This window comes from Staurois parvus, unplaced genomic scaffold (genome assembly GCF_062004578.1).
Source record: "Staurois parvus isolate SC_StPar_1 unplaced genomic scaffold, SC_StPar_1.0 ptg002176l, whole genome shotgun sequence".
In the NCBI taxonomy this organism is placed as follows: Eukaryota; Metazoa; Chordata; class Amphibia; order Anura; family Ranidae; genus Staurois; species Staurois parvus.
The window spans coordinates 48,035-62,492 of record NW_028319972.1 but is presented as its reverse complement, the minus strand read 5'-3'; the positions used below and the strand labels follow the sequence as shown (position 1 = coordinate 62,492).

The 14,458-nt window shown below is 44.1% G+C and overlaps 1 protein-coding gene across 1 annotated transcript in view; it reads left to right on the top strand.

The window, feature by feature from the left end:
- Positions 1–14,458, top strand: part of LOC149432273 (C-myc promoter-binding protein-like) — a gene marked incomplete at both ends in the record, with an annotated part of 73,400 nt that overhangs the window by 11,850 nt on the left and 47,092 nt on the right. Inside the window, one exon of the mRNA XM_089665300.1 lies at positions 2,232–2,301. Coding sequence (XP_089521426.1) covers positions 2,232–2,301 — 70 coding nt within the window. The remainder of the gene's footprint in view (positions 1–2,231; positions 2,302–14,458) is intronic.

Genomic DNA, 14,458 nt, shown 5'->3' with positions numbered 1-14,458 from the left:
TTGATTGCTGCTCGGTGACATCCACAGGTGTTTTCAATACCTGATGGAAAGCACCTGTATGAACCTCTGTTCTTCAGAGTGGTAGTCTTTAAGGGGTTGAATAATTGTGGCAATGAAGAAACCACATAAGAACCATTTACTACTGTATTACATAAACAATTGATGTCATTTTAGTTGCATTTGGGTAGTTACAACGTCCTTGTAGGATTTGATTCTGAATACAATTCCAAATGTACACTATAGTCCCTAAACCCCTTTACAGCATTGGGGGTTGAATAATTTTGGACACAACTGTATATATGAGAGAGAAAGATACACTATGTTGCCAAAAATATTGGCCCCGCCCTCCCAATCATGTGATTCAGGTGTTCCAATCCCCTCCATGGACACAGGTGTATACAGTCAAGCCCCTAGGCATGCAGACTGCTTCTACAAACATTGGTGGAAGAATGGGTCACTCTCAGGAGCTCAGTGACTCCAAGCGTGGTCCCGTGATAGGTGGCCACCTGGGCAATAAGTCCATCCGTGACATTTCCTGGCTACTAAACATTCCACAGTCAGCTGTTAGTGGGATTATAACAAAGTGGAAGCAACTGGGAACAACAGCAACTCAGCCACCAAATGGTAGGCCACGTCACATGACAGGACGGGGTCAGCGCATGCTGAAGCGCACAGTGCGCAGAAGTCACCAACTGTCTGCAGAGTCAATAGCTAAAGACCTCCAAACTTGGTGTGGCCTTCAGATGAGCCCAACAACAGTGTGTAGAGAGCTTCATGGAATGGGTTTCCATGGCCGAGCAGCTGAATCCAAGCCTTACATCACCAAGTGCAATGCAAAGCGTCAGATGCCGTGGTGTAAAGCACGCCGCCACTGGACTCTAGAGCAGTGGAGACGTGTTCTCTGGAGTGACCAATCACGCTTCTCTGTCTGGCAATCTGATGGACGTGTCTGGGTTTGGCGGTGGCCAGGAGAACGGTACTTGCCTGACTGCATTGTGCCAAGTGTAAAGTTTGGTGGAGGGGGGATTATGGTGAGGGGTTGTTTTTCAGGGGTTGGACTTGGCCCCCTAGTTCCAGTGAAGGGAACTCTCAAGATGATATTTTGGACAATTTCATGCTCCCAACTTTGTGGGAAGAGTTTGGGGATGGCCCCTTCCTGTTCCAACATGACTGCGCACCAGTGCACAAAGCAAGGTCCATAAAGACATGGAGGAGCCAGTTTGGGGTGGAGGAACTTGACTGTCCTGCACAGAGTCCTGACCTCAACCCCATAGAACACCTTTGGGATGAATTAGAGCGGAGACTGCGAGCCAGGCCTCCTCCCCCGACATCAGTGCCTGACCTGACAAATGTGCTTCTGGAAGAATGGTCCAACCTTCCCATAGACACCCTCCTAAACCTTGTGGACGGCCTTCCCAGAAGAGTTGAAGCTGTTATAGCTGCAAAGGGCGGGGCCAACTCCATATTGAACCCTACGGACTAAGACTGGGGGGCCATTAATGGTCATGTGTGTGGAAAGGCCGGCCGACCAATACTTTTGACAACATAGTGTGTGTGTATACATACTGTGCTGCCCCTATATAATGGGCAGCACAGTGGCTAAATGGTTAGCACTTCCGCCTGGCAGCACTAGGGCCATTGGTTCGAATCCCAACCACGGTACCACCTGCCTGGAGTTTGCATGTTCTATCTGTGCCTGCGTAGGTTTCCTTCCACACTCCAAAGACATGCTGGTAGGTTAATTGGCTCCTGTCTATGTGACTATTGTCCCTAGTATGTGTATGTATGAATGTGAGTTAGGGACCTTAGATTGTACGCCCCTTGAGGGTTAGGGACTGATGTGAATGTACAATATATATGTAAAGCGCGGAGTACATTGATGGCGATAAATAAGTACCTGAAATAAATAAATTATATATATATATACAAATATATATCAGAAAGATATCTAAACAACATGAAACTTCTCTGCACTGTTTGAGAATGTCATGTTATTGAACCTTACATCTTAGATTTCAGCATTTTCTGGTTTAACAAAGAATTGTGCAGCTAAGAAAACCTACTAATTGTGGCTGCTGAATATAACTGTGATGTCTGCTTTTTTTTGTTTTTTTGTTTTTTTTTCTTAATGTAAAAAAAAAAAGCTTTGTGTTGCTATAAATAGCCTGCTTGTTAGATGGATGTTCTGATCATATACTGTTCCTTATTTTGGTGTTTTCCTCTGTTTTCAGTGGGGCTCAGCTGTGTACCTCTGCTACAAAAAGTCAGTTGCTAAAACCAATGCAGTATCTTATAAAGCCGGTAAGCAAACATTATTTTTGTAAATATTTTTAGCAGTAAAAAAAAACTCTGAAAATAACCTTGAGGGCTAAGCTCACCTTTTTACTAAAAATAACTGCGCATTTTTGCAGGTTATAAAATGTATATGTTATTTTTTTTGCAACAGGAGCCTGCAAAGTGTTGCACCCACAATCAGCAGATCACGGGTGCAATTTCAGGGTCCTGTCTTCCTCCAGCTTTCAAGGAGAAGTTCGCCTTTAAAAAAAAACAAATAAATAAATAAATGCACGTTTTTCTTTTTTGCAGATTAAAAAATGTGCATTTATTATTATTTTTTTTTTTAATTATTATTATTAGGAGCCTGTAAAGCAGGGTGTGACGGGAGTGACTTTGGGTGGGGGGCCCATGGAACCCAGCTCACTTTGGAGAGGTGGAGAGACCCCTGTCTCAGCTCCCCATATCCCTATTATGTGTAAGTCACCCTGTGCCTGTTAGGGGTACAGGGTGGAATGTCCTGATATTGTGTAGACATGTATAGGAGGGGTGTGGGGGTTGTTCATTGTTTACTGCCACGTGGTCCCATTGTTCTATTGTGTCATTTCACCCTACATGAAGTTCCGACTCATGGTGTGGGATAGCAGGGAAGGATTGTCTTTGAGCTCTAATACCTGCCTTGGCAGAGCACTGGAAGACTTGCTGGTCAAGGGGACCATTGGCTGAGACGCATCAATCCGCACGAGGATGCCCAGGCAGAACAGTTTCACCACAACTCACCCTGTGCCTGTTAGGGGTACAGGGTGGAATGTCCTGATATTGTGTAGACATGTATAGGTGGGGTGTGGGGGTTGTTCATTGTTTTCTGCCAAGTGGTCCCATTGTTCTATTGTGTCTTGCTTGGGAGCAAACTATTATGGGATGTATGTGTTTGTGTATTGGCTTGGTGGGAGGTGTCAGCAGTGTGTCTCTTGTTACTAAATGTATTGCCCCACCCTGTGTATATATCTTGTGTCTGTATTAAAATAAAGCCGTCCATTTCCTGTTTTAATACAAGTCTGGTGCTGTCTCGTCTTGTATGGTCAGCGGTGGTGTCCGTGGATCTGTGTTCGGACAGGGAAGCGGGAGTCTAACGGAAATACCCTGATGCAGTCGAGGTCCAGTTCCGTTACACAGGGGTCTCCAAACTTTTCAAACAAAGGGACAGTATACTGTTCATCAGACTTTAGGAGGGCCCGATTAGGACCAGTGGGGACAATAAATGTCCTGGGCCCCAGCATCAGTGAGAATAAACATGGCCTCAGGGTTGTTGGTCAGTGGGAGGAGGAGTGCCCCACCATTGGTATTAGTAGGAAGAATGATACACCATTACTGGTATCATGGGAAGAAGTACTGCCCCATTGTTGGTCTCAGTTGAAGGAATAGTGTCCCATGGGCCAGACAAAAGGATAGCAAGGGCCACATCCGGCCCTCGGACTGCAGCTTGGAGACCCCTGCTGTAAAGCATTGGACCCACAATCAAAGGTCACGGGTACAATACAAAGCTCCTGCAGACTGTCAATGTAAGCTGTCTGCTTCTACAGGCAGTTACACGGACAGGAAGAATTAATGAATTATTAGAGAGCTCACCAGCGCCCCCTTCATTCATTGAAAACTTCAAGCCGTCAGCCACAAAGGCTGTCAGTACATGTAGTTCATATATAAAGCGATTGCGCTGTACACTAAACAATCAAATACAATATCTAAAATCAATATATCCACAAAATATTAATAAATGATTATATGGCAAAAAAATATATTGCTAAAGTACTATAAAAAGTCCAAATTGATAAAGTGAATAAACAGAAAAGTCCCAAATCCGGTGCTGCATGCTGAAAAATCTTCCAACAGAAGTGTATAGGTGTCCCCAAGTGCTTGCCACAACAGAAAAATCAGCCTCTTACCACACACATTGATCTCCAATCAAGAGATCAAACGAGCAGATGGTGTTCAGATCCAACACTGACACCCATGTTAGCAGAATCAAGGAGATGAATGAACAACTGCAGGTTCACCTCGACGGATTCCTCACACCAAACAGCTCTCCACACCATGTAAGGAAAGGTTTAAAACAAAAGAAGAAACTTCATAGTACGACCCAGGGGCGGACTGACCATTTGGAAACTTGGGCACTGTCCGAGGGCCCGGGGTCAGTAGGGGGCCCCATGAGATGCCCCTGGTACCTTTTTCATAGGCTTTTTTTGAGCAAGGACACGGGCCCCATGATCCCCTATTGCCCGGGGGCCCCATAAGTTGTCAGTCTTCCCCTGGTACGACCTGATAAACTAACAAAAGATTTATTAACCACTTTCCTTCTGGCCCATGTACATAAACGGCCGGACGGGAGCGGTGCAGGATCGGGTTGCCGTTTATAAATGGCACCCACATTTTCAGGCTGTGCGCGCCCCCTGGGAGCCTGCGGCACCGCGATCCGACGCCCGCTGTGTCCTCCGATCGTTGTACGGGACCTCTATGTGAGGTCCCGATCATGTGATCACTGATTGGCCAATCAGTGATCACATGAACAGTAGTAAACAAGATGTCACTTCTGACATCATTGCTTACTACTAGTGAAATCTGTGAATGATCACCGAGGTCACATGGTACAGGGCTATTCACAACAGCCTTGTACCATGTGACAAGCTGTGACCAATCACAGATCACACATTATTTCTCAATGGCTGCAAGAATGCAGCCAGAGAGGAGAAATGACTGCTTTCACAGGCTTTATGGGTGTAAAAGCAATCGGTGTAAAAAAAAAAAAAAAAAATCTTCACCCCCCCACAAGTAGTACAGTGTCACTATGGTGACACTATACTGCTAGGGTGACAGTATGTAAAAAAAAACATAAATAATATAAATAAAAATTAACTAAATATGTAAAAACTTTTTTTTTAAATTATAATTTTTGGTTATAAACTAATTTGGGTTATTTTATTTTTTTTTACTAAAAAGATAACCGACTAAATTTTGAAGATTTATGAAGAAAGATTGTTTATTTGCAAAATTTTATAAGAAAAACGCCTTTTTTTCAAAGTTTTTGGACTTTTTCATTTATATAGCAAAAAAAATAAAAATCCCAGTGGTGAATAAATACCACCAAAATAAAGTTTTATCTGTCTCAAAAAAATGCTAACAAATTCATATGGGTACAGTGTTGCATGACCGCGCAATTGTCATTCAAAGTGTGATAGCGCTGAAAGCTGAAAATTGGCCTGGGCAGGAAGGGGGGGAAAGTGTCCGGACTGGAAATGGTTAAAGTATTGCACTTACATAGATAAGGTGCATAAAAGCAGTATACAAATGTAAAATTTCTGCGGCGTCAGACCACCGGCCGGAACGTGGTGACGTCTCAGAAAGCTCTAACGACGCGTTTCTCCAAAATTTGGCGTCTTCTGGGATTGGAGATCAAATGTCACATGTTTACACATGTCAGTAGATGTAGTTAATTCATTCATAGAACTCTTTGAGTGAATGATACGGCCAACAACGCCACCATCAAACCCGCCCCGCAGGCCAGAGTACTGGGTGTCATTCTGGACTCCAACCTATCCTTCCAGCCCCAAGTCCAATCTTTAACAAACTCGTGCCGCCTCCACCTCCGCAACATCGCCAAAATCCGCACGTTCCTAACCCCAGAAACCACTAAACAGCTCATCCACTCCCTCATCATATCACGACTCGACTACTGCAACTCCCTCCTCACTGGCCTGCCTCACCACAGGCTATCCCCGCTTCAGTCCATCCTGAATACGGCTGCCAGACTCATTCACCTTTCCAACCGCTCCATCTCCGCCACCCCCCTCTGCCAATCCCTCCACTGGCTTCCGATTGCGCAACGGATCAAATTCAAAATCCTAACACTGACGTACAAAGCTGTCCACCATACTGCCCCGAACTACATCACCGACCTAATATCCAAGTACCGCCCAACACGCACACTCCGCTCCTCACAAGACCTCCTTCTCTCTAGTTCCCTGGTCTCCTCCTCCCATGCCCGCCTCCAGGACTTCTCCAGGGTGTCACCCATCCTCTGGAACTCCTTGCCCCCACCCATCAGATTATCACCTACTCTCCTCTCCTTTAGGCGCACCCTGAAAACCCATCTCTTCAGGGAAGCCTACCCCACCCCCTGCTAACCTGCCAACCTCCTCCACTCTTCCTACCACCCCATCCCCCACAGCTATCTCCTCCTGTACCACCATCCCCTCCCTCCTAGATCGTAAGCTCCAAGGAGCAGGGCCCTCGATCCCCTCATGTGTTGCATTGTATTGGTATTGTTCTGTCACATGTTCTGTCCCCCTTTGTAATGTACAGCGCTGAGCCAACTATTGGCGCTTTATAAATACTGTATAATAATAATGTGGTCACACGGCTGCGCTGTTTTCAAAGTCTGACAGTTGGTGTGGAGAGAAGATCCCTGATCTGCTGTAAAAGGGAGGGGATGGATTGAGGGGAGCGCTGCAGGAGCTGGAACATGTTACATGTTCCACCCTAAAAATGGGTGGAACATGTAACATGTTTCAAAGGTGAACTTATCCTTTCAGCCTGTTCCTCTGTAAGCTGGAGGTAGTGTGAATTGTCTACGAGTGTGCTAATCCGTACAATGGCGGCCCATTCAAACAAGTCTGTCTGCTGTGGTGTCAGATGGGACTTGTTGTTTTCTGATTAAAGAATCCCTGTGAATGAATGATGTGGCTGTGCTTGTGTCTTCAAAATGGGACTGTGGGTGCAGGGAGTGGATCCCCTACCCGTTGTCACATGGCGGGAGGGGGGATCAGGGGTTACAGAACACATGTACTGGAGCAGGTTACACACTACAACCTATGTTTTTTTTGCTTTCATGCATTCCATGCATTGACGTAAAAAAAACCAAAACCTTCTGCATGCAGCTCTCCAATACCCCCCCCCCCATACACCTACCTGGGCTTGATCTCAATCCAGCAATGTGCACAAGAGCAAATGCTCTTTGGCTCTCTGCTTCCTCATTGGTGCAGAGACCGCATTGGGAGCCATTGGCTCCCACTGCTGTCAATCACAGCCAGTGAGAAGGGAGGTTGGGCGCACACTGAGCAGGGCTCAGGAGCGAGCATGCATGAGTGCCCCTGAAGCAAGCGGCTTGCAGGGGGGGAGCCTCGGCAGGGGACTTGAGGAGAGCAGAATTGGAGATGCTCTGTGCAAAACCATTACACAGAGCAGGTAACTGACCTGTATGTTATTAAAAAAAAAAAAAAAACTTTATCGCTTTAAGTCCATGTGATGACATACATTTATTTTTTATTTACGGTTTTCATTTTACATTTCGTTATTTAAAGGGAAAAAAAACACCCTTTTAATATCACTTTAAAGGACAACGTCTGTAAATGTAAAACTGTCCTTTAAATAAATTCTTATAAGGCGTATAAGGCTGCTTTCACACTGCTGTGATGCAAAAAATGCAGTAAAATCACATATGCATTTTTGGTGCTTTTTTTTTTTTATACATTTCAGGTGTATTTTTCTGGGTGCTTATTACCCAGCATGCACCTGTGAAACTTGTACATGACTCAAAAAAACGCACCAAAAACACGGCGCAGGTGCTTTTCTTATGTGTTTTTGCTTCGTTCTCTAATCATTTCAGTGGGGACCTGCATTTTTGGTGCGATTTTTAAAAACTGCACCATAGATACAGTGTCCAGGACTTTCAAAATGCACCGTACCTGGGGCGCAGTAGAGTGAAGATTCCCATAGACTTTAGACCCCTGTCACACGGGCGTTCCGTATGTACATTTTTCATCTGCCCGTTTATGAATAAAACCGGACACCAATGTTTTTCTATGGGCTAGTGGATGTAAGTGGATGATCATGCGTTTACATCTGCTTCCGTTAAAGTGCTTGTAAAGACTGAAGGTTTCATGCATTCTATGCATGAAGGTAAAAAACTTGCTGTGTGCAGCAGTGCCCCCCAGCCCCCTCAATACTTTCCTGAGCCTCACCGTGATCCAGCAATGTGAATGACAGCCTCGGCTGTCCTGGGTCTCTGCCTCCTCATTGGCTGAGACAGCAAGCGGGAGTCACTGGCTCCCACTGCTGTCAATCACAGCCAGTCAGCCAATGAGGAGAGAGAGGGGCTGGGCCAAACCGCAGCGCCGTGTGTGAATGGACATGCGGAGCAGTGGGTGCCCCCATAGCAAGCTGCTTGCTGCTGGGGCACCTAGGAGAGCCTGCGGGGAACCTGGAAAGAGGAGGGATCTGGGCTGCTCTGTGCAAAATCATTACATACAGCAGGGAAGTATAGACATGTTTGTTGTTTTACAAAATAAAAAGAACCTTTAGAATCGCTTTAAGATCCGTTTTTTAAAATGGAAGAAAGCCCTACTTTTGTTCCTTAACCCCTTGATGCCGAGCAGCCGCACATTTGCGTGCAATTAGAAAATACATATGTGCTGAGAGTGCTCGCCCTGCGCGCTCCCAGCTCATATGTCCGTGACTCATGGAAAGGTCCCAATCTCCCCTTTCGAGGGACTTTTTCTGATCATGTGACGTCGAATCACGGCGGTCACATAACCCTAAAACCCCACCCACCTCCTGGCTTCTGAAACTCTTAACCCCCCTGGTGGTATTCCCAAGTGTAGCTCGGGGTAAAGTTTCAGCACCACAAGCGGTAACCCCCCCGAGCTACACTCGGGAATACACTGCAGCGTTGCTCCGGGATCTCTTCTTCACTTACCTTGTCCTGCGCTCCCGCGATGTCCCCCCTGCAGTGTCCCCGGCAATGTCCTCCGGCCAATGCCGGCATCCGTCTTCCGGGTTCCGTTCCCTGCGAGTGTCGGGCGTACGGGGGACAGAACTGGCGGGAAATTAAAAAATGTAAAAATGTGACATTCACTAAATACACTGAAATCACATAGTATTCCATTCCTGTATCAAACCATTTCACATACATTTTGTCCCGAGTGGTTTGTCCGGCGCCCTGCCTGCATTTTTACTGTTCTTTCTGCCTGGAAACTGAGAAACGTCCATGGCGTCCAAAAAGCGTCCCTTTAGGTCAGACGCGGTTTTAGACCGGCTAGAGAACAGCGATAGTAAATCAGAACCACTTGCAGAATTGAGTGATAATGATTCGTGGGGGAAATTCCTCATCAGACACTGAAAACGATTCTGCGACTGAGCTCAGCGATGTGCGAACTTGGCGCTCTATTTCACATTTCAGTGTTTTTGGTTTGATTATATTATTGAATTAAATTTATTATTATATTATTTTTTAGGATAATTTATTAAATTATAATTTATGATTTCGTGTTTCACGTTTTATCATACCCGGGATGTTTACTAGACTCTTGTTCGGACAGATTTCAGTGAGTTATTCCTAAAAATTACAGCCTACAATAAAAAACTACATATTTCCATGCAAAAAAATGTACCGCTTTGAGCACAGAAATATGGACATAATCAGACCGCTAGGGAGGTTAAAGGGCCTGGAGGCGCCGGTGCGAAGTGTTTTAAAAAAAAAAAAAACAGAATGAATGAAAAACTGATGTAAACGGATTTGTTTTTTTCTTTTGAAGAAACATGACTGAACTGATCAAATAAACAGAACGCCCCTGTGGAAGGGGCCTTAACCACCTTCTGCCCGCCCTATAGTACAATGATGGGCGCAAGGTGGTTCTCTCGTCCTGATAGGATGTCATATGACGTCCTTCCATTCTCACTGCGCATGCGCAGCTCAGCGATTGCTGGTGCGCTGTGTCCCTCGGACACAGCGTATCACGGAAAGAGCCAAAGATGTCGGCTCAGTTATGTGATCAGCTGTGTCCAGTCACAGCTGATGACATGTAAACATGGAAATGCCGGTTATCGGCATTTCTCTCCTCTCGAGCTGTCACGCTGACAGGAGAGGAGAGCCGGTAATCGGCTTTCTGCGGAGGGGACATCTACACTGATCATCAGGGTACTGATGATCAGTGTGCCCTGTGATCAGTGTGGCCCCAGAAGTGCCACCTGTCACTGCTCATCAGTGCCACGTGCCAGTGCCCATCAGTGCCACATCAATGCCACATATCAGTGCCCATCTGAGCTGCCTTTCAATGTCACCCATCAGTGCCAATCAGTTCCACCTATCAGTGCCAGTCAGTGCCGCCTATCAGTGCCATATATCAGTGCTGCCTTTCAGTGCCCATCAGTGATGCCTGTCAATGCTCATCAGTGCAACCTACCAGTGCCTCCTCATCAGTGTCCATCAGTGCAGCCTATCAGTGCCCATCACTGCAGCCTCAGCGCACATCAGTGAAGGAGAAAAATCACTTATTTACAAAATTGTATAACAAAAACTAAGAAAAATGTTTTTTTTCAAAATTTTCAGTGGTTTTTGGTTTGTTTAAGAAAAAATAAAAATCCCAGAGGCGATTAAATACCAACAAAAGAAAGCTCTATCTGTCTCAAAAATATGATAAAAATTTCACATGGGTACAGTGTTGCATGACTGCGCAATTGTCATTCAAAGTGCGACAGCGCTGAAAGCTGGAAATTGGCCTGGACAGGAAGGGGGTAGAAGTGCCCTGTAGGCGAGGGGTTAAAGGTATTGCGTTTATGTTGCATTTGTAGCATGCTGAAATTGCAGCAAAAGTGCATCCGTGTGAAAGCAGCCAATGAAGTGTGTTGGCACAGGAGCGGTTCCGACAGAGAGGGTTCCAGAAGCAGATCGCTCATCATCACGTCTGTTTATGACTACTCCTAGTTGGGGATGATGGCTCTGAAGGGACGATGATCGGTGGATGAGCTTTCATGGAAGGATAAACCGTTCCTTAGATATAGCAAAGTCCCCAGAGCTCTGGTCTCTTCTCAGAGAGCTCATTTGTTCTCAGATGTTTTCTCCTGACAGTCATTGTAGGTAACTAGCTGGGGAGCTTTCTGATATTAGAATAGTCAGAGGGATTATTTATATCTGTGACATACAGTATACTCCTACCTGTTCGCGATAACGTGGTTTAAAGTCTAAGGCACCTGTATATAAAAGGATGACTTTTTTTTTTTCTTATACAGTTGTGTCCAAAATTATTCAACCCCCACTGAAATTGAGTGTTTTGGCCAGTTTGACATTGCTTTTGATCATTCAGTCATCTTGCTTACATTTACATTAAAGAGGCACTTGTAGGTCAGACAAATATAACATAACAGTTATAATGAAATAACCACAAATGTCTTTTCTGTGCTCACAGCATTATCAGTTTTATTCAACCCCCAAGTGACATTCAATCTTAGTACTTAGTACAGCATCCTTTTACAGTTATAACAGCTTTTAAACGTGAAGCATAGCTTGACACAAGTGTCTTGCAGCGATCTACGGGTATCTTCGCCCATTCTTCATGGGCAAAGGCCTCCAGTTCAGTCACATTCTTAGGCTTGCGCACTGCAACTGCTTTCTTTAAGTCCCACCAGAGGTTCTCAATCGGATTTAAGTCTGGTGACTGCGATGGCCACTCCAAAATGTTCCAGCCTTTCCTCTGCAACCATGCTCTAGTGGACTTGGAGGTATGCTTGGGATCATTGTCCTGTTGAAAGGTCCAACGTCTCCCAAGCCTCAGGTGTGTGACGGACTGCATCACGTTTCCATCCAATATCTCCTGGTACTGAAGAGAATTCATGGTACCTTGCACACGCTGAAGCTTCCCTGTACCTGCAGAAGCAAAACAGCCCCAAAGCATGATTGACCCTCCACCATGCTTCACAGTAGGCAAGGTGTTCTTTTCATCATAGGCCTTGTTCTTCCTCCTCCAAACATAGCGTTGATCCATGGGCCCAAACAGTTCTAATTTTGTTTCATCAGTCCACAGAACACTATCCCACAACTTTTGTGGTTTGTCCACATGGCTTTTGGCATACTGCAGTCGACTCTTCTTATTCTTTGGAGACAGCAAGGGGGTACGCCTGGGAGTTCTGGCACGGAGGCCTTCATTACGCAGTGTGCGTCTTATTGTCTGGGCTGAAACTTCTGTACCCACATCTGACAAATCTTTTCTCAGTTCCTCAGCAGTCACACGGGGACTTCTCTCCACTCTACGCTTCAGGTAGCGCACAGCAGTCGAAGTCAGCATCTTCTTTCTGCCACGACCAGGTAGCGTTTCAACAGTGCCCTTTGCCTTGAATTTGCGAATGATGCTTCCTAAGGTGTCTCTTGGTATGTTTAACATCTTTGCAATCTTCTTATAGCCATTGCCCTTCCTGTGAAGAGAAATCACCTCTTCTCTTGTCTTCCTGGACCATTCTCTTGCCTTCACCATGTTTGTAACCACACCAGTAAATGTCTAGAAGGAGCTGAGTATCACAGTCATTTTAAAGCTGCCTAATTGGTGCTTATTATGCTTGATTGCTGCTCGGTGACATCCACAGGTGTTTTCAATACCTGATGGAAAGCACCTGTATGAACCTCTGTTCTTCAGAGTGGTAGTCTTTAAGGGGTTGAATAATTGTGGCAATGAAGAAACCACATAAGAACCATTTACTACTGTATTACATAAACAATTGATGTCATTTTAGTTGCATTTGGGTAGTTACAACGTCCTTGTAGGATTTGATTCTGAATACAATTCCAAATGTACACTATAGTCCCTAAACCCCTTTACAGCATTGGGGGTTGAATAATTTTGGACACAACTGTAAATTGATTATATTTTACCTTTTATATAATATAAATATAATAAATAATAATACAATATAATTAATATGATAACATTATTAATAATAATAATAATAATAATAATAATAATAATTTAATAATACTATAATATAATACAATATAATTAATATAATAACAATAATAATAATTTAATATAATAAAATAATAATATAATAATTTAATAATACTAGAATATAACAATACAATATAATTAATAATATAATAACATTATATTGGTGGTGTATAGAGCCAAAAATGTTAGAATTGTGTCGATGTCCCAATATTTATGGACCTGACTGTAATAACATTTAATAATAATTTAATAATACTAGAATATAATAATAAAATATAATTAATAATATAGTAACATTTATTAATAATAATGCAATATGATAAAATAGAATTGAAAAAAAATTGTAATAAAATGGAGCCAGTTGGTTTGCGTTTCAAAAGTAACTCCACTCCTCGGTCAGAGAGAGTTTGCAGAAGAGAGTCTGGTTTCAGCCGTCTGTACATGGCCAGATACTCATCTGGAGGACATCTGTGGATCAGTCTGTGCCGCATCGAATGCAGCCTCAAACCCTTCATTTCAGATTTCTGTTTATGCCAATATTATATTCGTCTGACAATCGGAGAATTTTGGAAGCTCCAAGTACCAATTAAAGTGGATGTCAGAGCCTTTCCCTGCCAGAAGATAATTCCCTGTTGTTGCTGTAAGTCGATGTAATCACTTAATAGATACTTGGGATGTTTATCGTCTTACTTTCTGCTTGTGACACATTAACTCACCTTGCAGATGTAAGCGTACATAAATTACCTGAGCGCATTCAATGTCCTGAGAAATATTCCTACGTTTCCTTAGGAAGATTATTTCTGATCCTCTCCTTTTTTCCCTCTTTTTCTGCCAAGTTTATGGCTGTGTGCGATCAAATATTCTTGCGGCCTTAAAGGGTAACTCCACTTTCGTGGGGAGAAAAAAAATGGCAAATAAAAAAAATAATATAGTGTATACAATTGCCACCCAAGCCATATTGTAATTCAGTGTTCTTAAAAATGACCTTTCCTTTTCAATCTGCAGTGCTGTAATTTTCTGTAAAATGCAATATACAGAGCGCCCCCCAGAAACCTCATTTCCTGCTTGCGTGATTGGCTCACTGATTTTGCCAGAAGTCTGTGTTAAGAGTCAGATTTTGGGCATCCCCTGCAACATAAATGTAATTTTTGGTGAGATGCTTCCAAAGGGCAACCTTGCCTAAAGAGATGCAGACCCTGCCACTTTCCTCAGAATGTTTTTTTTTTTTTAATCCATACCTCCTCCCTTGGCCAACTCATACACTCTCACTACCACCTCTATGCCGACGACACACAAATCTATCTCTCAACCCCCCACCTCACCCCCTTGGTCTCCGCCCGAATCACACACCTACTGAGCGACATATCAGACTGGATGTCGCTCCACTTCCTTAAACTGAACCTCTCCAAAACCGAGCT